A 24,227-nucleotide genomic window follows, 5' to 3' on the forward strand; every position below is an offset into this window, starting at 1 on the left:
AAACTCGGGCTAACTCACTCCTGGCCTCACTCCTTTCACACAGTAACAAACCCGAAGCGTTTTTCTTGCTGAAGTCCTGGGTTTGGCTCTTTTGTTTCTCAAATGTGTTCTAAAGCACGAACACGAAGTTACAAAACCGCTCAAAAGAGGACCCTCGTGGACCGCGGGCGTTTTGGTCTATGGGGGTGAGGGGGGACGTTGAATAGTATTTGGGGACACAGAAACCAGATAGGTCAAGGGTGTTGCTTATATTCTCTCCTCTCCTTGGCCATCGCCTGGTCCCGCGCAGCTCGCCGAGGACAAGCGTGTGGCTGGCGGCTCACGGCGGGTCATCCGAGTAAATGAACTCAGTTACCTGAAGAGGCGCGGGCGAGCACTTCCCGGAGCCCACACCCACAGGCGAGAACAAACCGGGGCGGGGCGGGCACCTTCACAACCACGGCCGGACGGTGCCGGGGGAGCCGGGCCGTGACGCTCAGGGCTGCGCGGAGCGAGCGCGCTGCGGGGAAGCTCGCAGCCGCCGCGCCCGCGCCCTCGCCCGGAGCCCCCGACTGGGCCCGCCCCCATCCGGCCGGCTCCTGCCCGCTCCCCGCCGGGGACACGCGCCGAACCAGCGCCGGCGGCCCGGCCCCCGCCCCAGGTTTAAAGCCCGCCAAGTTTTGTTCTTGGAACCCAGTGTGACTCTCGCTCGGCGGCGGGGACTCGGACGCGGTGAGTTCTGCCGGCCGCTCCCCTGGAAGGACGCCGGTCACCGAGGGGGACGAAAAGCCACCGGGAGAGCCGGCCCGCGGGGGAGGGGCCGATTTTAAAAAAGGGGCCGCGGCCGTGCAGCCCTGGTTTGCCTTGAGTTAGTGTCCTTCCTTTGTTACTTACCGGAAGCGGGAGGCTTCTGGCGAGTGACAAGGACCCCTGCAGCAGGACTCGCCTGCCCAGAGAACTCTTGCTCGAGAAAAGCAAAATAAGATGATAGGCGAACGCGCCAGTTACTCAGCGGAGAGTGGTCCCGGCGCTGAGTCGCCGCTGCTGGCGCGGGACGCACGCACCCGCAGTCCCCTGGGCGCCGCCTCTGGACCAGGGGCCCTGGGCCGCCTCCTCTCGTGGGACTGAGCCGCGACCGAGCGCACGGCCGCAAGCCCTTGTGCAGCCGCACGCATCGTGACCGGCGGGGCCCCGGTGAGGGTGGCCACGCGGCCTCCCTTCCCTTCCGGAACGAGGAATGGGGAAGTGCTAGCACGCTTGGCGGGAGCAGCGTCGAGCCCCAGCGCGGTGGGTTCTTTGTGCCGCCGACCCGAGCGGGCCGCCTCTCGGTGCTCCGCGAGGTTGCGGGCCGCGGCCGCCCGGCCTGCGCCCCGCCCCTGCCTGCCTGCCGGGCCGCCCGCCGCGCCTCCTCGCCCGGACCGCTCTCGCCACTCAGTCCCTTGTGCTCGGGCCGGGCCAGGGTCTCGGCGCGGATGCCGGGAGGCGAAGGCGCACTTGTTCACGTGGCTGGCTCCTGGACGTCAGGTTGGAATGTGCGCTGGACCGGGGACGCGCGGCGGGGGTGGACTCTCGGCCCCGGGGCGGCCCGGCGTGTGGAAGCGGGGCAGGCCCTTCTCGCCGCCGGGCAAGGCTGCCCGCCGTCCGAGGAGGGAGCCGCGATAGCTTCCCGGGGCGCCTTTGTTCGCTGCGGCCAGCCAGCGCGGGCACCGGGCGTCCTGGTCCCGGCGCCGAGCCACTCCCCAGGTGCATCAGGTGGGGCTGAGGGGACAGCTTCCCCCGTCCCGGGGAGTCCGCGATGCCGGGACCCTCCCGAACGCGGGAGCGGCGAGGCGAACGCGGCTCCGCGGCCTCGGTGTCCGGCCGGGGATTCCAGACTCGCCGCCCCCGCCCGGCTGCGGAGCGGACTCCGAGCCGAAAGGAGGAAACTGGCTGACGGGGAAGCTCGCGGCGAGTTCCTGCTGGGGAAATGCAAACGGGGAAGTGGACTGGAGGGGGCAAGCGAGCAGCGGCTGCTCTTGGCTTCGCTCTGCGGAATCTAACTTCGCATCTTAAGGCGCGGTCGCTTGCTTGCTCGGGGGCCATACAAGTTGCATTTGTCTCTGGCCACACTATCTTTTTTCTTTTCCAGTGTTGGTTTTCGATGGGCACGGGTCGTTTTAAAGGGCACCGAAGTTGCAACCGCAGCGGTGGCCGGTGGCTTGTATTTAGGCTAATTCTCTAATGAAAGCACAGCCATTAGGACTGGATTTGTTCCTGCGCGCCTTTATTTTGGGAAACCTTGCCCGGTCCCTATGGGGGAAGGGAGAGTGGAATGGGAGAAGCTGACACTGACCCAGAAAAGGATGCTGGAAGGTAGTTGAAGTTAGTAGTGGCGCTGAACTTTCTGAAAGCGTGATGAGTGATGAGAAACGAACATTTTAACTTCCTCACAGGAAACGGGTGGTAGATTTGATGCCTTGTCGCTAGGGGGAAAGGGAATTTTTTTTTTCCAACTCTTGCTTTTAAAGCAAGATAAAGCCAACACCTGAAATGTTTCCATTATATACTTAAACCTGTCTCCTGCCCCTGCCTCTCCTTCCCAGGAGTATTTATGGAGCTGAGGGTGGCTTGATTCAGCTTGGTCATCTCGGTCTCAGGGGCCCTAATTGATCCCTTAGGATGGGCCCGTGTTAGGACCGAGAGGGCGCGAGCTGGGTTTCAGTTGTGCCTATTGATGTGTAGAATGGCTTTGCTGACAAAGAATGTTCAGTAGGTGGCAACGAATTTGCAAAAGAAAAAGGCAGGCCCTGTCAGGTAATGTCATTTACGTGGAGATCACATTTCCTGGTTCATAGAAGATATTTAAATAGTGAGGTTGTAGGGAAAGGAGACAGCTCTCTAATTTTCAAATGTAGAACAGCTTGAGTGATAACTCATGGGTTTTTAAATGGGTCATCTTTTTAAATGGGTCACTTTGGCTAGAATGATTGCACTTGGTGACTTTGAAATTATAGAAGGTCAAGTTCTTTGTGAGGCCCAGGTGTACATTTCAGAACACAATATATGATAGAAAGGAACAGAAAATTGGGAATGAGATGGTCTCTTCTCAAAACAACAAAATGAACCCTGTTTTGGGGGAGTTTTGCGTATGCTCAACTAGGCTTTGTATTTTAAGATGTGTTCTGTCTTTTTCTGGGGGGACAGTACTTCCATAGCTATGATTTTATGCCAGTGTGAGAATGATCTTGAAAAAGGAATTCATTATATCTGTGTTCCGGAAATTGAGGAACAACAAATTATTAAAAGAGCTTGGCCACTTGACATCAAATCTCTTTCAGCAATGAAGTAGCAAGAACAGTGTAAATCTAGAATTAAATGTTTTCCTTATAGTAGTCATTATCTGTTATTTTGAAGTGAGGGTGTTTCAAAAAACTCCTGGGAAAGTGGAATTGAAAGACAAGTTTATTTTTTCCATGAACTTATTGAGGTGCCCTGGTAAATACATGAGGTATAAGAATTCTTCACATTTAAAGAAATGTGATCAAAGTGAGATGTGAATGAGAAATAAACAAAAGTGACTACTTTACATTTTAATGCTACAAAGTCAGAAGCCAACTTTGACCTATAACTAAGATTTATCTTCCATGGTAAAGTTTGTAACCTCCGAAGCCAGTTTTCTAAGCAGAAGAGAATGTTCTACCAAGTCTGCAGGCAACAAAACCCCAAAGTCTCAAAATTACTATTAGCCGCCGGCGCTGCGGCTCACTAGGCTAATCCTCCGCCTTGCGGTGCTGGCACACCGGGTTCTAGTCCCGGTTGGGGCGCCGGATTCTGTCCCGGTTGCCCCTCTTCCAGGCCAGCTCTCTGCTGTGGCCAGGGAGTGCAGTGGAGGATGGCCCAAGTCCTTGGGCCCTGCACCCCATGGGAGACCAGGATAAGTACCTGGCTCCTGCCATCGGATCAGCGCGGTGCGCCGGCCTTGGCAGCCATTGGAGGGTGAACCAACGGCAAAGGAAGACCTTTCTCTCTATCTCTCTCTCTCTCTCACTGTCCACTCTGATCCACCTAAGATTTTATACTTTATTTCTTTTTCTCCTCTATCATAACTCTCTTTTAAATACTTTTTTTAAATGAATTTTTATTTTTATTCATTTGAAAGGTAGAGAGAGGGATCTCCTAGCTGCTGAATCACTCCCCCAAACGCTTATAACAGCCAGGAATGGGACTGCTTGACATTAGGAACCCAGAACTCAATCAAGGTCTCTTTTGGGTGGTAGGGGCCCAAGTACTTGAGCCCATCACCTGCTGACTTCCAGGGTGAGAATTAGCAGGAAGCTGGAATCCGAAATGGAGCTGGGACTCCAACCTAGGCACCCCCATCTGGGATGCAGTTAAACCAAATGGCATCTTGCTGCTGGCACCAATGCACTCCCCTCATTTGTTTTTTAACAAGAGGCAGAGGGGGCCAGCACTGTGGCATAGATAGCTAGGCCTCCCCCCGCAGGGCCAGTAATCCTGTATGGGTTCTGGTTTGAATCCCAGCTGCTTCACTTCCAATCCAACTCCCTGCTACTGCGACTGGGAAGGCAGCAGCAGAATGCTGCACTCACGCAGAAGACCTGGATGAAGCTCCTGGCTCTTGGCTTTGCCCTGGCCCAACCCGGACCATGGTGGCCATTTGAGGAGTGAACCAGCAGGTGGAAGACCTCTCTCTCACTCCTCTTTTCTCTCCTCCTCTCTCTGTATCTCTGCCTATCAAATAAATAAATCAATCTTAAAAAAAAAAAAAAAGAGGCAGAGGAGATAGTGACAGATAAAAAGAGCTAGCTTTCATCTTCTGGTTCATTCCACCGGGGCAGGGCCGAAGCTGAGCAGGGAACTCAGTCCAGGTCTCCCACATAGTTGGCAGGAGCCCAATTACTTTAGCCAGTACTGCTGCTTCCCAGGGGCTTCACTGGCAGGAAGCTAGAGTCAGAAGAATCAAACCCAGGCATCCAACATGGGATGCAGGTGTCCCAACCCTTGTCTTCACTGTTAAGCAAATGCCCACTCCTAGCATAGTATTTTAAAAAGGAAATAAGCCCTAAAAATAGTAATTGTTTACCAACTGACCCGTGCTGGTAATTATACACGAACAGTTTCTAATTTCTAGAGATCCAATCTGAACCGCACCTTGTCAATAAGTTACATCAGGTGATCCTCGGGAAACACTGGCACATAGTTCAGAGACCAGTCCAGTTCGTATACCCAGTAAATGGGAGAGGCAGAATTTAAATCTACTTTTGTTCAAGTTTCTAACTATTTGTCTTTCTGTTCTCTCCCGCCTCCATCAGGTCCAGATGGAGCATTTACCGACTTGGTGATAGGCGAGCTACACCGGCAACGTCTCTGAAGTCTTCCCACATCCTGCTCTTGGCTACCACGTGGTATGTGATGAGTTAATGTTACTGAATGAATCAAATGTAGACATCCCCTTCTCTCCAGGCTGTCCAGCAAAATGCTGAGAACAGACAGTGCTTAGTAAATGGCATTTAACTTCGTGCAATAAATGTTTATCATTCAAGAGAGAAACACGTTCTTTGTACCTCTTACACTTCACACCGTCTTTTCCTTTTTGTACTGTGTCTTATAAAGCCTCAATCAAATGTTGTTTCTAAACATAATGTGCCATCTGGAACATATGAACCACCAGACAACAGACATAAACTGGTTGTACTGTCATCCAGTTTCTGAATCATGATTGGACTTGGCTCACCTATCTAATCTCCTTTTTTCTCATCTTCTCCAGTCTCACAAAACTAATTGATTTCACATTCCAAGCCACAACTTTTCTCTTGTGTGCTTTCAAAAATTCCTGCAGTAGTCTCTCTTGGAATGGCCTTCTTCCTGCTCTCTTCATCCCGTGCTTTTCAGCCACCTTAAATGCTCTTGCTGTTGCCCCCCCCCCCCTTCCAGAGCTATCTTCTCCCTTCCTCCCCACACCGTGTTTGAATTTTATTCATTATTCTAGGCCGAGCTCGTCTGCCACCCGTCCCTCAATTCCCATCCTCTCCCCCCTTCCCTCATCTCAGGGAAGAGCTCTTCCCTCGCACAGCACCTGGTTTGTACACGAGTTTCTAGCATCAGAGATAGAGGTGACCGTTTACACAGACTTCCGCTCCCCTGACTGAATCCAGGTACTTTGGCCAGTTTTCCAGGGGCAGAGTCATCCTAAGGATTCTCAAGAATGTTTGGAGCTCCCAGCTTGAGTGAACATTGGTCACCTCATGGCTCCAGATAGACCAGTCACTGTCATAGATGGGCAGCAGGGTGGGGTTGGGAGTGGTGGGGATTTTCAGCCTTTTTTTTTTTTTTTTTTTTTTTTGACAGGCAGAGTGGACAGTGAGAGAGAGACAGAGAGAAAGGTCTTCCTTTGCCGTTAGTTCACCCTCCAATGGCCGCCACGGCTGGCACGCTGCAGCCTGCGCACCACGCTGATCTGAAGGCAGGAGCCAGGTGCTTCTCCTGGTCTCCCATGGGGTGCAGGGCCCAAGCACTTGGGCCATCCTCCACTGCACTCCCTGGCCACAGCAGAGAGCTGGCCTGGAAGAGGGGCAACCAGGACAGAATCCGGCGCCCCGACCGGGACTAGAACCCGGTGTGCCGGCGCCGCTAGGCTGAGGATTAGCCTGTTAAGCCGCAGCGCCGGCCCAGCCTTTTTAGATCACAGTAGAGGGGTACGTATGTATTCTTGACAATAAACTTATTGACCAGAGAACATGGAAGTTTTCTAAAAAAATTTTTTTATATATTTGAGTGAGGAAAGGGGAGAACAAGAGAGAACCCATCTGCTCATTCACTTCCCAAATAACTTTGAACTGCTTAGGGGGCCCAACCCAAGAGCCAGGAACTGAATCCAAGTCTCCCACATGGGTGGCAGGAACTCAACTCCTTGAGTCATCACCTGCTGCCTCCCAGGATCTGCATAAACAGGACGCTGGGAGTCAAGCACATACACACTATGGGACAGAGGTGTCCCAACTGGTATCTCAACTGGAGGCCACCCGCCTCTGAACTTGAATTTCCCATTCATCCACTGGCTGTAAACCTTACCATGGATACCTGCTTTACATCTATTGATCATGTTCATTTCTTGTCACTTCATGAGCCAACTTTGAATCTCTCTTCACATTTTTCCTGCTTTTACACATGAAAAGAGTTTTGATACAGCATTTTAATTGAAGAATAGCAGCTCTTCCAGGGCTGGGGTGTGTGTGTACAACCCCTCAGCTTTCATTTTATCTAGTGCCTGCTCATCTAATGTTTGATTAAAACATCCTTTCTGAGTGGTCTCATGTTTATTTTCTTCTCTCCCCTCCTCTACCTTCTGCCACTTGAGATTCCTATCCTTAGACCACCCCTGTCTTTGTGGGGAAAAGACTATGTCTACCCAAGGACACAGACTGGTCACTTTTGCCTATTGTCTAGTGCTGTTGGGACCAAGCAAAAGTAGGAGGGAAGACTGGGCTCAAGGCTTAGCAAAAGGCCATGGTCCAAGGAAAATGGGAGCAAGAGCTAACAACATATAGGTGGAAGTAAAGCAGAAATGACCCTCCACCTCCAACAGGGAAGGCACATACTTTGCCTGTGTGAATTGCTGCTTTTAGTCCTGCCCCACCCGCTGCCCTGCCCTTCCAGGAAGAGCTGTGCCGGGGGGAAGGGCACCAGAGTAACTCGGGGATAAGCAGCTTGGTGAGCTGCCATGAGGTCCGGAATTGATGGCTGTTTCATGGTGAACCCTGTTATCTCAGTGCTTCAGTTTCTTATGCACAGTAGGGAGATCACTTCTCCCTGATAGGCTGTGGTGAGGCTTAGGGAGCTACTGTGTGTGTGAAGCACTCAGGCCAGGCCCTGATGTGCAGTACACGGGACGCTTTGGTAACTGAGTGAGTGAAGTGGGTGAGAAGTTTGTTTCTTAACTAGGGAGGTGCTTAAAAGAGCCAGCAGCCCTGTCAACCCAAACAACTATGTCACAAAAAGACCTATAGAAGGCAAGCTTAGAAAAGCAAATGTTTGACCTTTGTGTTTCACCTGTGTTTCAAATTTTACATAATCAAACTGGTTACTAGGAAATCTTAGTGACTTAAAGTAACGCCTGTAAAATAGAATAACACTGCATAATCTCATGCCACTAGTTTCCTTAGTAAAGGCTTAGGGCCTGCCTCAACCTATTTTTGGGGGGGGGGGGCATTTCCCTGTCTTTATTTTCCTCGTAACTAGCAAACAGAAATATATACCCATGTTTAACTTAGAAGGAAACACACAGCAGAGTGGAGGTAGGTGGATCTTGGACCTGAATCCACACTGTAGGCTTTGTAACCCAGCTTTTCCCTCCCTCCCCCATATCTGAGCTTGCTACATTATAATTTAACTTGCAACTAGCATTGAATTTAACTTTCGGCTAACATTGAATCAAGAACTCACTCTGTAAATGTATTCTTCATGGAAGGATAGTAACTCCGAATGGCTTCTTATTTTTTTCCCATGGCTTGAACTAAAGTTTCATAGCTGAACACAATTACAAAAACACCTGACAGCAGCTGTTGGGTAGAATTTTGCCTTTTTATATAAGCTTTACATTGGAAACACTCAAATTTGAATTAAAGAGAAATAAAACAATTGAAGAATGTCTAATTTTTCACATCTAAAATGTGAGCTGTAAATTCAAATTTCAGGTTGCCTCATCCCTCCTTGAGCAACAGAAAAAGAGCCAGCTGTGTTTCTGAGCACCAATTACCCTAACTAATTTATAAAGAAAAATCCACAAGAATCAAATTAATAGCCTTTCCAGTAAATTTGGGGCATTTTAGTCCTGACTTGTTTCAACAAGCAGTGTGGCTACTGAGAATTGGCCCTTGCTATGTTTGACAGGGAAGAAGTGATCCCAAGAAGACGGGAGGGGCCACCACTAGAAATGGCAGCACCTCACATAAGAGCACCAGTTCCAGTCCAGGCTGCTATACTTCTGATCCAGCTCCCTGCTGATTTGCCAGGGAAAGCACTAGAAGATGGTCCCAGCACTTGGGCCCCTCCACCCATGTGGAAGACCAGGATGAAGTTCCTGGATCCTGGCTTTAGCCTGGCCTAGCCCCCATGATTGCAGCCATCTGGGATATGAATCAACAGCAGATGGCCAATATCCCCCTGCCCCATGTCTCTCTTTTCATTCTACCTTTCAAATAAATCTTTTTTAAAAAGAAGAAGCCAGGAATGTAGAACAAATGAAATACAAAATAAAGGTAGTGCAGAAAAAAATTTTTTTTTAAAGATTCATTCATTTATTTGGAAGAGTTGAGAGAGAAAGGGTGAGATGGAGAGAGAGCTTCTATCTGCTGGTTCACTCCCCACATGGCTGCAACAGCCAGGACTGGGCCAGGCCAAAGCTAGGAGCCTAGAGCTCCATCTGGGTCGTCCACATTGGTGGCAGGGGCCCAAACAATTGGGCTGTCCTCTGCTGCTTTTCCCAGGCCATTAGCAGGGAGTTGGATCAGAAGTGGAGCAGCCTGATCACAAACCTGCACCCATAAGGGGTTCCAGTGTCGCAGGTGGTGGCTTTACCCACTAGGCCACAAGGTCAGCCTCATGCAGAAAATTTCACCTTTCCTCCTTTGAGTTATACCTGGATAAGAACCAAAAATTGCCTCTCACATGGGACATTAAGTAATAAGTGTTTCAATGTAAATGTATAAAGTACTGAGGCTTTTTAAAAAATCTGTGACTTAATGGAAGAGCTTTATTAGTCATACTTCATAAGCATGTCACTTCGAAATGGATTATTCACGTTTTTATGACTCCTGGGGCTAGTCTGAACATTGAAATGAATGCAGTCACCAATTCAGTCATGTTTTCTGAAACCTTTCATGGTTCTGTAGAAAACTGTAGGTTTCACTATATAGTATTTTATTTCAAGAAAAAACCAGGGCTAGGATGGATGGTTAAAGTAGTTTTCTTCTAATTGATCAGCTTTCTGACCAACTGGTTTTTATTTACATAGACTCTCACAATTGGTTTTGTTTTGGCAACCACTGAAATAGGATCATTTTATAGCAGAGTTCTGACCCCATTTAGGTTGTCTCTCAGATTTGCAGGACACATTCCATTAATGGTTCGTGCAACACCCTAGGAGGTTCAAGTGTCCAGTATTAAAAAATAAAAAAAGGAATAGAAGTATACATTGCATATAATAAAGATTAAACTCAGCTAATGAACTTAATTTCAGATATGTGTGTGTGTGTGTGTGTGTGTGTGTGTGTGACAGACAGAGTAGTCTCATCATGAGAGTACTTCCAAAAGTCAAATGGAATTAAAAAATAAGTGTGGGGAGTGGGTGTTTAGCAAGTGCTTGGGTTTGGTTCTTTGCTCTAGTTTTATGGTAATGCAGATCCTGGGAGGCAATGTTGATAGCTCAAGTACTGCCACCCAGACTTGGATTGAGTTCCTGGCTCCTGGCTACGGCCCTGGCCCCAGCCATTGTGGGCATTTGGGTAGTGAACCTGCAGATGGGACCCACCCCCCATTTTAAAATGTTTTTAAGTGTATATTGGCGTACAAAATTTGAAATCCATGGATATAGGAATTTTCAAAGAGTTCATGGAAAATATGTACTATGAAAAAAACTATGCATGGATTTAAAATATTTTTGACTAAAATGAACTCGTCTTTCATTCCATTGCCCACAGGCATTTTGAAGTTCCTGAGTATATTACAGTTTTCAGAAATAGTGGTCAAGAAATATATAGACAGAAACAAGAGTGTATGCCTTTTAAAATTAAAATCCACTAGCTTTCCCTGGTGTACATCACATCAGCCTTCAAATCTCAGATTCAGTGTTGCTTCTCTTCTGGAAAGTTCATTCCCTAGATGGGGCTGGGTCCATCGCTGGGCCCACCTGTAGCTCCCAGCACCAGTCCGACTTCTCTGTCAGTGTCTGCCTTCCACACTTAGAGCCCTGTGATGAAGGTCTCGTTTGCGCTGCTCACACTCTACCCATCTTAAGTTCCTGATGAACTAACAGGCTCCTCAAAATGACTCCTCTTCTCCATCACCTCCCATTTTTCCCTTCAGGCCTTTCTATCTCTCCATGTTCTTCTCCTGCCCCTATCCCTGGGATCTACTGTCTGCATGCCCAGAGGGCCCACCAGATCTCAAGTCCTGACTCCAGTCTTAGATTTCCTCTCGGACAACTGTATCTTGTCCCTCTAACACCTCAGATTCAACACACACCAAAAACCAAGGTGATCTCTCCTCAGTCCTAGCTTAGACAGGCAGTTCCCCTCCTTTGTCAACAATGCCAGCAGTTGGATTGCTCTCCTCATCCTGCTCACTCCCCAACTCAGGTCATTCACCAGGAACCGCTGGGATTTTGCTTTTCTTGAAAGGGTCTTTATCCTTCTTCCCTTCCCACTTGTCCCACCCAAGCCTAGGCCTCCCCCACCTCACCTGCATCCAGAGGAAGCTCTGCTACACCGCAGGGCACTGATCTCTAGGTCTTCTGCATTCCCGGTACCACATTGCCACTTGCATCCCTTTACTCAAACTTAACACTGAACAAGACAGCCACCATTACAAGCAAAAACAGAAACCTCTGTATCCACTAAGCACATCTTTCTCTGCCTGATTTAAGCCAGCCCCAACTTCTCTGCTTCTAAATATATTCACTTCTTAACATTTTCCTCCTGAAACAATGACTGCTCCTCCTCCCAAGCCCGCTACGGTCTGGTCATCCTCGGGTCCTCCTGGAACCCTCTGACCAGTCCGAGCCTTGCTGACCTCTCATGGTACCTGGAGGAGGCATCACTCAGATTCATACTAGCAATACACGGACCTGACCGTGATGGGCCCACTGCTGTCGCTGGGAACTCTTTTTGTGTGGGAACCATACTCTTATCTCAAAAAGATAGTAAACGGAGAATAGAGAATGGAGACTATAAAATAGTACTTTATGATCTCCTACCGTACCTGACATAACAAATGTACACAGTCAATACTCGGGTACTTGTAGGATTAACTGAGACATGGGAGAGTGAGGTGGTATAACTTAGTATCTCGATGAAAACCTTTACCATTGATGGCAGGTTTTGTCCAACATTTCAGGATCCCAAAAGTAGACTTAGACAAATGAACAAGGGTAAAGGAGGGCGGAAAAATCAGGGGTTATCATAGGGAATCCGGTTGCCTCTGGGTACACCAACTCTAGTTTTCTCAGCAAAGCTTTTAGGAAGAAAGCTTCTTTTGAATAACGGGCACAGCTCCAGGCTGACAGGTGTTCAGTATGGGTGGGTGTCCAGCACCTTCCCTTCTGCTGTCCCCTCTAACTACTCCTGTTAGCAAAAGAATATGAAGGACAGCTGTTCCTTGCTTCCATTCCCAATATTTGCATATTTCCCTCCGAGCAAGTCTTTACCCTGTTCTCACCTGTGATTCTGTTTTATCTTTTCAGCAGACTCTATGTCATCTATAATTTTTATTTCCCTTTGGTTACATTACACTGGTATTTGTCCCTCATTCGTAGATTAAATCACCAAATCAGAGTAGGGTAAGGGTTGCCCGAGGTTGCACAATAAACTGGCCCCAAATAGGGGCAGCCCTGGCGTTTGCAGCCTGTTGATTGGCCACTGCCCAGTGCAGCAGGCGCACAAAGCGAGCTGCACCCACAGCACTGCTGGGCACGGTTGCTGAGCTCTGCATTCATTATTGGGATTGCTGTGTTTCCTGTAAGGCCTGGCCTGTTCTCTGGCCAGATCGGCCGGCCGGGGGTGGGTCTCTCCCCAGCGCCTTCCCCTGCACTCTGAATGTAGAAGCCTGCAGACATGCCTTAACGAAGAAACCAGAAGAGTGAGCGTCAGTTACGTGTGCGTGGTCTCCATCAGCAAAGCTGGGGTGGGGGCAGCACTGTTAACCCACAGTTGGTGAATGCAGTTGTGGGGAAGGGGGATGCTTTTGTTTTCGGCTGGGAAGGTCCTAGCAGTGACTGTTGGTCTGGAGGAATCCAGGTGATCGCGTGTTGCAGAAGTACAGCTGTGAGTGATAGATGCGAAGGTTACCTTTCCTAACTCTTCCCCAGTGCTATGGATGGGAGAAGGAGAATCTCATTTTAGAACCTCACAGGCCGCGCTGAACAAAATAACTCATGTGGGTTGTTGGCTCTTGGGCAGGTTCTTTTTCATTTTTCAGAAAACATGTTGATTTGGGGAAGTCAACTTGGAACAGTTATGAAAATACAGGAAAATAAATTGTGGTGGGTAAAACGAATGTTATGGGCTGCTGCTCGCTTGCAGTAGCAATATTCGAAGCAGCCGGAGGCGTAGCAGACCCTGATTCATCTGAGAGATTTTAGTACCTGCCGCTGGTGAGTCAGGTGCACACTTGGGTTCTGGGGGGTTGGGCTTGGGGGCCCACGGTCTAGCAAGCAGCTCAGACTTGTCAACAAGCAAGTAGGTGCAGAGCGAGCTGGCGTGGGAACTTGCTGAGCACAGCTGTACAGAAATAGGAAGCTGGTTTTGCTTGTGGTCTCTTAGATTCCAAAGGTTATTTTCTACTTTGCCCCCTTCCCAGAGTCTACTAGAGAAGAAACTGCACGTTGGTTTCCACTGAGAAGCCATCTCCCTGCAGTTCTTAAATGCTTGCTGTGTCTGCTCCCTTGTGTTAAGCCTCCAGGTTCCTCAAGATGTGTGGTGGAGGGATGGAGGGGCCCTTGCTTCGGTCTTCAGTGGCTGGTGCTTTGGGGGAGCGCTGTGGAAAGACTGGGAGGACATGACCCCTGGAATGGAAGTGACGGAGAAGTCTGGGCAGATGCCACCACCATCAGGAACTGAAGCTTCCTGCCGCCTTGCCCAGCCTCCTGTAGAGCATCCAGCTTACAAACGCCCTGCCCGTCTCAGTGATCTGACTGTCCCTTAGATCAAGGGGCCTAGGCGGTTCTGCTGCCTTCGTGAGAGTGAAGCACCATCATGCATTGTACACGGTGACCCCAAATGCGCACACAGAACTCAGTGTTACACAAAATGATACCTGCACTTACTGCTTTCATCTACTTGCTCTTTTTATTGCAATACTGTTTGTGCCTTCCTAAGTGGAGCTTACACTTTAAAGATCTGTGCCCTAGTGGATAAAGTGTTACCTGTGCTGATTATCTCTGGACAAAGTCTCACTGGAGCTTGGCTCTAATCTGTGCTTCTTGGACACCTGCATGCCTGGCCTTTGCGGGGCTCACCCTGATAGGAAGCAAACACGGGAGACGGGAAATATAACTGGACGAGAAGGCCCGGAAGTCAGGAAAGGCATCTTGGCTGAGCTAGGCCCGTTCTGCAGGCACACAGTCTGCAAAGTTGGTCTTATGCCAGGGGCCACGGGTGGAGGGACTTGAGACAGGTCTCTGGGCACGAAGCAGGGCCTCTACCCTGAGGCTTGTGATGTGGATTTGGCCAGAACTCAGTCTGTATTGGCTGCAGCCTGCATTGCCCTCTCCCTGCCAGTGCTTTCCAAAGCCCAGGAGATGGATGTGGCACCCCTGAGGCAGAGGGCCTGTTCTTCCAAGCAGGGAAGTGTTCTACCTGTGGTAAGCACTGGGGACAGAATCTTGCAAGAGGGTTCTATCTCCTACTGGTGGAAGAGACGGGAAGATGTGGGGGAGGCACCTGTGGCATGGACCTCAGCAGGCTCGTCCTGACCCTCCTGAGTAATCAGTATCCAGTGGAAGGTGCCCCACCCGCACCCTCCAGCATGTTTCTTTGCATCAGCATTTGGTGAATTCATACGAAGTGTCAGATCCTGACCTAGCTGCTGAGGTTAGTGTCTAAACCAGCGTGCCTAGAAAGTCTCTGTGCAGGTTATAAGAAGGTGCTGTGGTGACACGGATGGGTGAGTGGACTGTCCCTAGTTCAGGCTTCCCAGAGAAAGGTGCCTGTAGACTTGAGGATGAGTGCACGACTTATCGGTGAAGAAGATAGAGCATGCCAGGTTGCGGGACTGGTGCAGAGGACACAGCATATGAAATGGCAGGTGTGGCTGTGCTCTGAGCCAATGATTTGATCTTGTCAAATGATGTGGTACTGGGAAGGTGATGTAGCGCAGTGGGTTAAGCTGCCTCCTGGGATGCCCGCAGCCCATATCAGAGTGCCTGGATTGAGTCCTCACTCCACTGCTGATCCAGCTTCCTGCTAATGTACTGGGAGGCAGCAGATGATGGCCTAGGTACTTGGGTTCCTGCCACCCACATGGGATAAAGTGTCTGGCTCCTGGCTTCCGCCTGGCCTAGCTGTGGTTGTTGGGGGCATTTGGGGAGTGAGCCAGTAGATGAAAGATCTCTATCTTTCTGTCTGTCCCTCTCTCTCTTTCAAATAAATAAATCTTTCCAAAATGATATGGTAAAATAAATGGATGGATGGATGGATGGATGAAGGACTGGCAGGCTGGGTGGGCATTGTGGTGCAGTGAGTTAAGCTGCTGCCTGTGATGCCAGGATCCCATATGAGCATCAGTTCAAGTCCTGGCTATTCCTTTTGCAATCCAGCTCCTTGCAAATGTACCTGGGAAAGCAGCAAAAGATGGCCCAAGTGCTTGGGCCCCTGCCACCCACATAGGAGACCAGGATGGAGTTCTAGGCTTCTAGCTTCAGCCTGGCTTAGCCCTGGCTATTGCAGACATTTGGGGAATGAACCAGCAGATGGAAGACTGATCTTCCCCTACCCCTGTCACGCTGCCTTTCAAATAAATAAATCTTAAAAATAATTAAAAATAAAACAGGGTCCTGGGTGCCATGCCAAATCATGACTAGACTGCATCCTGTCATTAGCAATTGGTGAGGCTCTGAAGGGGTTAAGAGCTCAGATTAAATCTGAGTTTTACAAAGGGTACTCTGATGATAGAGTGGAAGATGGACAGGCTAGGGGATTGTTCAGTCTGGGAGAAAAAGGATGATGATGCGAAGAGGTGAAGAGAGATTTAAAGGAGTGACTCACAGGATTAAAGAATTGGATCTGAGTGTGGAGGAGGGCTTTCAGAGCTCTGGCATAGGTGAATGAAGTGCAGTCAGCACAGTGGGAAAACAGCGAGAACAGGTTTTGTGGGAAGAGGGTAGAATGGGTTAGAAACAGCATTTGAGGGGCCGGTGTTGTGGCACAGCAGATTAAACCACTTGTGTCACCATCTCCCATATAGGAGAACTGGGAGTCCTGGCTGTTCCACCCCCCAATTATGCACCTGGGAAAGCAGCTGATGATGGCTGAAGTGCTTGGGCCCCTGCCACCCACATGGGAGAGCAGGATGGGATTCAGGCTCCTAGCTTCAGCCTGGCCAGCCGCATCTGTCATGGACATTTGGGGAGTGACTAATTGGATTGAAGATTTCTGTTTTCTGTCTCGGTCACTCTGCCTTTCAAAGAAACAAAGAAAGAAATCTTTTTAAAAAAATGACATTTGAGGGTCTGCGTTATGGCATTGCAGGTCAAACTTCCACCTGTGATATTGGCATCACGTATTGGCACTGAATTGTGTACCAGCTGCTTCACTTCTGACCCAGCTCCCTGCTAATGGCCTGGGAAAAGCAGCGGATGATAGTCCATGTTTAGGCCCCTACACCTACGTGGGAGACCCAGATGAACTGTGGGCTCCTGGCTTCAGCATGGCCTAGCACTGGCCATTGTGGCCATCTGGGGAGTGAACAAGCAGATAGAAGATCTCTCTGTTTCTCCCTCCATCTCCCTAGCTGACTTTCAAAATAAACACTTTTTAAAAAATGGTATTTGAGAGGGGCCAGTGCTGTGGCGCAGTGGGTTAACGCCCTGGCCTGAAGCACTGGCAACCCATATGGGTACCAGTTCTAGTTCCGGCTCCACTTCCAATCCGGCTCTCTGCTGTGGTCTGGGATAGCAGTGGAGGATGGCCCAAGTCCTTGGGCCCCTGCAACTGCATGGGAGACCCGGAAGAAGCTCCTGGCTCCTGGCTTCGGATTGGTGTAGCTCCAGCCATAGCGGCCATCTGGGGAGTGAAGCAGTGGATGGAAGACCTTTCTCTCTGTCTCTACCTCTCTCTGTAACTCTTTCAAAAAATAAAATAAATATTTTTTAAAAATGACATTTGAGGATCCCTATGTGCTAGGTAATTATCTACTTCCCTTCCATATATCTGTATATTTCCATTTAACTTGCATTGGGCATTATCTCCATTATTCAGATCTCTGGGCTAGATGCAGGATGCAGTACAAGCAATAGTAAGCTGCTGAGCCAGCTCACATTGCCTGATCACAAAAACAGAGCTTGGTGGCTGCATCCTGGTGCTTCCTAGCTTAGAACAGGTAAAACTTGAGATACCTGTTGAGTTTTCAAATGCAAAAACTACAGGAAGAAGACAACTGTATAGATCTGGAGCAGACGAATTTGAGTTCGACGAAGTTTAGACTATGCTTCTGAGAAGCCAATCTTGACTCCTTGATTGTGACTCTTGATTTTTTTTTTTTAACTTAGTTCTGCCTTATCTGGAACAAGCTTTAGATATTTACTGCTATAAACTTTATTTGCATTTAGTATTTTGCCTTGATTCCTATAGTTTCTTTCATTTTCAGTCTATCACGGATATGTGCTTTTGTGAAATTCAAACTTCAAGTTTATAAGATGATAGCCATTTTGGAGGTTTTGTTTGTTTTTAAGAGCAAGAGGGGAATAGGGTCTCAGTATCCAGAATGGGAAGACAGTATAGTTTTCCCACTTTCCTGTACTAAAAGACCATACATCTATAGGACCCTGCCAAATACCAGCTCCCTCATCACCCTTCTTTCAGACCAGTCAGTTTGGAGTAGGTTTTAAGGAATTAGGGTTAGTTTCTTTTTGATAACTCAATAACCTTTCCCCCTCTTAATTCTTTTCTCTTCTTGACTCCAATAGGTCACATTTAATGTCCACAAGGAGACGGGCGTGGAGGAGCTGCCGGAGGCCACTCTCCAGACTCAGTCAGAATGCCAGTGTGGACAAATGCTGATGTGCCAGTGTCCTCGTTCCAAAGCGTGTCCATTCTTTGGCCATCTCAGAGGAAATGGTGTTAACAGAAATTAGTTTGTGAACAAGAAGTCCCCTGTCTGTTTTTAATGACCAACATATATTAAGATGGACATCTGTTCTGTCAAATACCAAGTTCTTTGGTCTCAAAGAAGCAGGTGCCTGTTTAAAACTGGTCCTAACTAACAACAGACCTGGGTGGACATGAGAATGTTTGTTAGTGGCAGAAGAGTCAAAAAATGGCAGTTTGTTCAGTTATTCGCCACTTGTTTTATACTAAGCCTCATGTTTTTTTGGGAACCGTTCGATAACCACATTGTGAGCCACATGAAGTCCTACTCTTATAGATACCTCATCAACAGCTACGACTTTGTGAATGATACCCTATCTCTCAAGCGCAGCTCAGATGGGGTCCGTTACCCATACTTGATTAACCACAAAGAGAAGTGCCAAGCACAAGACGTCCTCCTCCTCCTGTTTGTAAAGACTGCTCCTGAGAACTATGAGCGACGGTCTGCAATTAGAAGAACATGGGGCAACGAGAAATATGTTCAGTCTCAACTTCATGCCAACATCAAAACTCTGTTTGCCTTAGGAACTCCTAATCCCCTGAAGGGAGAAGAGCTGCAGAGAAAACTGATTTGGGAAGATCAGATGTACAGTGATATAATTCAGCAAGACTTTATTGATTCTTTCTACAATCTTACTCTTAAATTACTCCTGCAGTTCAGCTGGGCAAATACTTTTTGTCCCCATGCCAAATTCCTTATGACTGCTGACGATGACATATTTATTCACATGCCAAATCTTATTGAATACCTTCAGAGTTTAGAACAAATGGGTGTACAAGACTTTTGGGTCGGCCGTGTTCACCGGGGAGCCCCTCCCGTCAGAGACAAGAGCAGCAAGTACTATGTCTCCTACGAAATGTACCAGTGGCCAGCTTACCCTGACTATACTGCTGGGGCTGCCTACATAATCTCTGGAGATGTGGCCGCCAAAGTCTATGAGGCATCCCAGACACTCAATTCCAGTCTTTACATAGACGACGTGTTCATGGGCCTCTGTGCCAATAAAATGGGGATAGCACCACAGTACCATGTGTTTTTCTCTGGGGAAGGCAAAGCTCCCTATCATCCCTGCATCTATGACAAAATGATGACATCTCATGGACATGTTCAAGATCTGCAGGACCTCTGGAAGGATGCCACAGATCCTAAAGTAAAAAACATCTCAAAGGGGTTTTTCGGTCAGTTATACTGCAGGTTAATTAAAATAGTTCTCCTTTGCAGATTGACCTATATGGACACCTATCCTTGCAGGGCTGCATTTGTCTAATGTACTTGAATGTTGTATGTCTTCACTGTCACTGAGCCAAACCTGGATGGAAACCTTTCAATGTTGTCTATACAAAAGAAGATGAAAGAAATATTTTGATAGCCTGGTCTATCAGAATATTTCTTTGATTCTAGAACTATTTGGTATAACTTACCTACTTCATCACCTAAATTCATTTCAAGGGATTCATACGCAGAAAAGGTTTATACTAATGGAAACAGAACTAAAGGGAAACTCAAGTCATGCCATATAGACCTGGGGAGTAGAGAAGTTCTGAAGAAGCCTTGGTGTTAGAATAACTCTTTTTGGAAAATACCAAGTGAATGTGTAGCACAGCACTTCAAAGAAATGAATGTCTTGTTTGACCAGGTAGACAAGTTTATTTCTGTTAAAGAGCACTGGGCAGAGGTGGTGGTGGCAGAGAAAGATTGGCATAGGAAGATGTACATGAATCTGCTTTTAAAAAAGTCTCTTGTTCTTAAAAGGTGTAGAAAAAAAAATGTACATGCTTTGATTATAAACAGCCAACTCAGTGTCTCGTCCATGTAGCTGTTTTACCTACAGAGTGTTGGGAGTCATTTAAAATACATTTATATCCCCTTTTCAAAGTTTGATGTGAAATTTTAGAAAAGGCATTAGCTCAGCCCTAACTAGTTTTTTGTTGCTGTTTCAAATATTGGAAAATGACATGAAACGTAGTCAGTTTATTGCCCAGAGGGCCTTTCTCTAGACAGAAATCGTTGTTAATTCGAATAAGATGATTTTAACTTAATGAATTTTTCAACTTTTTAAAATACTCAATATTGGTCCATATTTATAAGGTAGTTATTTGAGTGTAATTTGCCTAGATGGAGGAGATCTCAAAAGGAGCGATAGAATATAAAAGTTTGCTTCATAACTGATAGAATGAAACCTTACTGTCTAAATCATTGCACTGATGTAGCCTGTCCTTCCGTAACAGAGTGTCATGAACCACAGAACTTTGTTCCAAGTTCATCATTTTAAATTGACAGCATTAAATGCCTGATCAAAGCTGTAGTACCTAAAACAGCCATTCTCAAATAACTATCAGGATGCTCTTTAACTTTTAAATGTTTCAAACTTAAAAGCGGAATAAGATAAAAATAAAAGTGATAGAAAAGTTGTCAGGATGAGAGTTAAAGCATGTGTAAAGTGCCTGTTTCTTGTCATCAGAGATGTAGCTGAGATCTAAGAGTCATTTACGCTTATTTTACGAAGCGGGATAAAAACGTGGCCGCGATGCACACAACCTTTGCTCACCACAGAAAGAATCAGGTGATGTTGATTGCTAGGGACATTCTATGAAGGCCAAGATCATGGCGTCAGCAAAAGGGCTTGAAGTGATTGTAAAACCTTTGACTGCACAGCACTGGTTAGGGAAAACTAACAAGGTCTTATTTCCTAAGATTATGTAAAAACCATGCAAAACAGAGCCACAAAGGGTTTCTCAGTGCATACAACTGGATGATGTTGGTCATTCTTAGCAGGTAGCTACTTAATGTTTACAGATATGTTTTGTTCATTTTTTTTCTATTTTGAAGTTTGAGGCTTGTTTACATTGCTTAGGTAACTTAGTATTTTTAACCAATGCCAAAACTCTCGCATCAGACATTCTAGGTTGTATTTAGCTTTCAGAGTAGATTCAGGGTTATAGATCATTATAGTTTTCTGACCAATTAAAAAAAAACTGCAGAGACAAAAGCACATTTTGACAAAGTAGCTTTATAATGAATTTTTCTTAGTTGAATAACCATTTGCTTTGGGCCACATATACCCCACCTGTCTGTACTAAGAACTATCTAAGCTTGCCACTGGGTGAAAACAGCAGCGTCTCCGGCCAACGAAATGATCTTGTTTACAACAATATTTTTGTGAAATAGTTATTTATTTGCTGAAAGAGATCTCCTAAACTGTGTTCATCTTTTTATTTTTGCTAGAACTCAGTGGAACAGATTTAAATTCAAGGAAATATGAAGGCACTTCCTCTTTTTTTTTAAGAAGGAAGTCGCTAGATGATTCCTTCATCAGACTAATGGTACTGAGAAGAGTATTTGTAAATAAAAGGTCTCCAACCTTTTAAAAAGGAAGGAAAAAACTTTTTGGTGCTCCAATGCAGGGCTATCTTTTTAAAAAATGTCAACAAAGGGAAAAATGAACTATGAGCCTGGATGGTCACTTGAGTAGAAGATGGTTATTATACACAGTGTTATTGTTATAAACTTTTTACCTCTTGGTTGGTTTGCCTCTATTTTCCATATTATTAATTTTGTACCAAAATATTAAATATTTATATTATTTGAATTTTGCTCTTGTATGGCAAAATAATTAGTGGATTTTAAATATATATATATCATTTCCAATAAACAACTTAAAAACTGTCACAGATGCCTGTTTAGACTCCTGCATTAATGCCATGTGTATCATCAGCTCACTTCGTTTGACCTCAGAGGTGTGGATCCCACACCATCATAGTCCTGTTGCTGTTGGCACCCCCGCTGCATTATGGGATACCTGAGAAGTTGGTGGAATGACTTAGACTGGAATGTCTAGGTGGAGGATGTGCTCTCCCCTAGTCATCTGTACAAGAAAGGTTGAGATAACCTGTAGCCATGCTGCCCTAAAACACCATTGCAGGCCGGCGCCGCGGCTCACTAGGCTAATCCTCCGCCTAGCGGCGCCGGCACACCGGGTTCTAGTCCCGGTCGCGGCGCCGGATTCTGTCCCGGTTGCCCCTCTTCCAGGCCAGCCCTCTGCTGTGGCCAGGGAGTGCAGTGGAGGATGGCCCAAGTGCTTGGGCCCTGCACCCCATGGGAGACCAGGAAAAGCACCTGGCTCCTAGCTCCTGCCATCGTATCAGCGCGGTGTGCCGGCCGCGGCGGCCATTGGAGGGTGAACCAACGGTAAAGGAAGACCTTTCTCTCTGTCTCTCTCTCTCACTGTCCACTCTGCCTGTCAAAAAAAAAAAAAAAAAAAAAAAAAAAAAAACCCTACCATTGCAATAACTGTCAGAAATAACTGTCAGAAAACAGATTCGAATGTAGCCCTGGTGTCTCAGTGTCAGGAATGATTTTCTCCCTCCATCAGTCTTCGGTGCTTTGGTGTATTTGTGTATAGAATGCGGTCATCTTATTTTTCACCTGTTCCTGTCTTCAGTTCTTGACATAGTTTATAGTGTGATTCAAACTGAGTATATTTTTTTTAAAAATTGGAAGTATCTCAATTATTTGGTTGCAGAACATTGTACTTCTAAGGAATGGTGGAGGTGTTTGGAACTAAGTGATGATGACCTGGAAGAATCAACTTGACCTGCCTTGAGGCCAAGTTAATTGGACATCATAGCTGCAGCAGGAATAGGACCGAGCACTGCAAGGTCACTGGTTCCACTTCGGTGATTTGAGGAATGCTAGATGTCTCCTGGCCCTGTTCTCCCTCCAGTAACTGCACTGTCTTACAGCTTTCATTACAGTAGTCCTTTGCTGCAGACCTCAAAGGCTCCTTCTGCCTCTGCTCCGGCAGCAGATCTAAACTGTTCTCTCCAGGTTTCAGGGCGCAAGGCAGTCTCTCCTCCTCCGTCCCTGGTAGCCTGCTGGTACCCTCTGCCACATTATCCAACGCTACTGTCGTTCCTGAGTGTACCTGGCTTAAGTCGGTTTCCCTTGCCAGGAAGATTGTTTCTCCTATACCTGATGAAATCTTCCAAATCCAACCCTGCCTTCTCTCCTTAAGCATCTCCTACCCTCTCCAAATCTGTATTTTATCACATACATTATTGTACTACCTACTGTTTATTCTCGGTTTTAGTAATAGAAAAGGCCCAGAAGATAAACTACCATTTAAGGAAAAAAAACAAACCACATCATTGCCAATTTGTGCTTGTCAGAGCTGACCTCACTAAACTCTCACTTTCAGATACACTGAACTGGGCCATTCACACAGTATTGAAGTATAGATGTTAGTCAGTGAGACCCTGTACTTCCTTAAAGTGAAAGAAAATTACTAGTCTAATAATTAGCTTTAATCAAGGGCAAGTCCTTAAGATGTTTGTTCATTCATTCTGCAAGTATTTGGAAGCCTGGAAGAGCCAAGCACCATAGACTCTGGGGATAAAAGCAACCTACAAGACAGATGGTGTAGATATAACAAATCATGTGGCTTGCTGGCATAGGGGTTCTGATGGGGTTCTGAGTGTAAAGTGTTTTTTAAATCTCTGAGTTTTCCTCTCTTGGGCGTTCCCTCCCTAACCTAGGCTTTGTGAGCTGCACAACAACCACATGTATGCAAACACCTTCCTGTAGGTAAAATTAGCATTACATTTGCCTAAATTGTGTCTTTGGGGAACAGAAAGCCTTTCATTGTGTTTAAACCAATAATTCAAGTAATAATCAATATGACTTTACCTGTAGTCTCCTGGTAATCCAGCTTTGGAAGCACTGGGCCTGTGGTTTGGTTTATAAGGTGTCATTTTCAATTCTTTTACTTACCTGCTTTTGTGAGATTCATGAGTTTTGTTCTTGGGTACATAAATGAAGTTTATAGAAAAAGACTGTGAACCGTCAGTGAGGAGGTTTAGGACAGGCTGCCCTGCCCTCTGCCCACCACCCCCGTTGGGTCCGCAGCCTTACCTGCTGGGAGGAAGGCCCTGTCCAGTGTCCAGCTGTGCCCGCCCAGGGTCCTCCCCAGCGTGGTGACATTCAAGTATTTCTTCATTCTGAAGTGAAAGAAATTGAGGTGAGGATTGATACTTTGGTGGCCTCTTCATCTATGTATTTTCCTTTCCCCCAGTTCCTCTGAGTTTGGTTTTGATTCTGATTGTCTGCATAAACAACATATGCAGGTTTATCGTTCTGTACTTGCTTTCTGGGGTTCTCCCCTGCCATTCTGT

General features: G+C 47.0%; 2 protein-coding genes across 5 annotated transcripts in view; one reads left to right on the plus strand and one right to left on the minus strand.

Moving 5' to 3' along the window:
- The window catches only part of MCF2L2 (MCF.2 cell line derived transforming sequence-like 2), a 258,920-nt gene that overhangs the window by 61,382 nt on the left and 173,311 nt on the right, over window positions 1–24,227 (minus strand). For both annotated transcript variants that reach the window (XM_070072393.1, XM_070072394.1), the window contains exon 15: window positions 23,968–24,053. In XM_070072393.1, coding sequence (XP_069928494.1) covers window positions 23,968–24,053 — 86 coding nt within the window. The remainder of the gene's footprint in view (window positions 1–23,967; window positions 24,054–24,227) is intronic.
- Window positions 560–21,726, plus strand: B3GNT5 (UDP-GlcNAc:betaGal beta-1,3-N-acetylglucosaminyltransferase 5). Of its 3 annotated transcripts, none has more exons than XM_008266633.4 (3): window positions 560–711; window positions 5,292–5,384; window positions 17,876–21,726. In XM_008266633.4, the coding sequence occupies exon 3, from the start codon at window positions 18,191–18,193 to the stop codon at window positions 19,322–19,324; it is 1,134 nt and encodes a 377-aa protein (XP_008264855.1). In that variant the 5' UTR covers window positions 560–711; window positions 5,292–5,384; window positions 17,876–18,190; the 3' UTR covers window positions 19,325–21,726. The 3 variants fall into 3 exon arrangements, with proteins under 3 accessions (XP_008264855.1, XP_008264856.1, XP_051715139.1); XM_008266634.4 differs by lacking the exon at window positions 560–711 and adding an exon at window positions 1,366–1,503; XM_051859179.2 differs by lacking the exon at window positions 560–711 and adding an exon at window positions 1,551–1,722.

This window comes from Oryctolagus cuniculus, chromosome 4 (genome assembly GCF_964237555.1).
Source record: "Oryctolagus cuniculus chromosome 4, mOryCun1.1, whole genome shotgun sequence".
Lineage (NCBI taxonomy): Eukaryota > Metazoa > Chordata > Mammalia > Lagomorpha > Leporidae > Oryctolagus > Oryctolagus cuniculus.

What these genes read in the sequence shown, in the direction of transcription:
- B3GNT5 (XM_008266633.4), top strand. Translation starts at nt 18,191, where the DNA reads ATGAGAATGTTTGTTAGTGGCAGAAGAGTCAAAAAATGGCAGTTTGTT.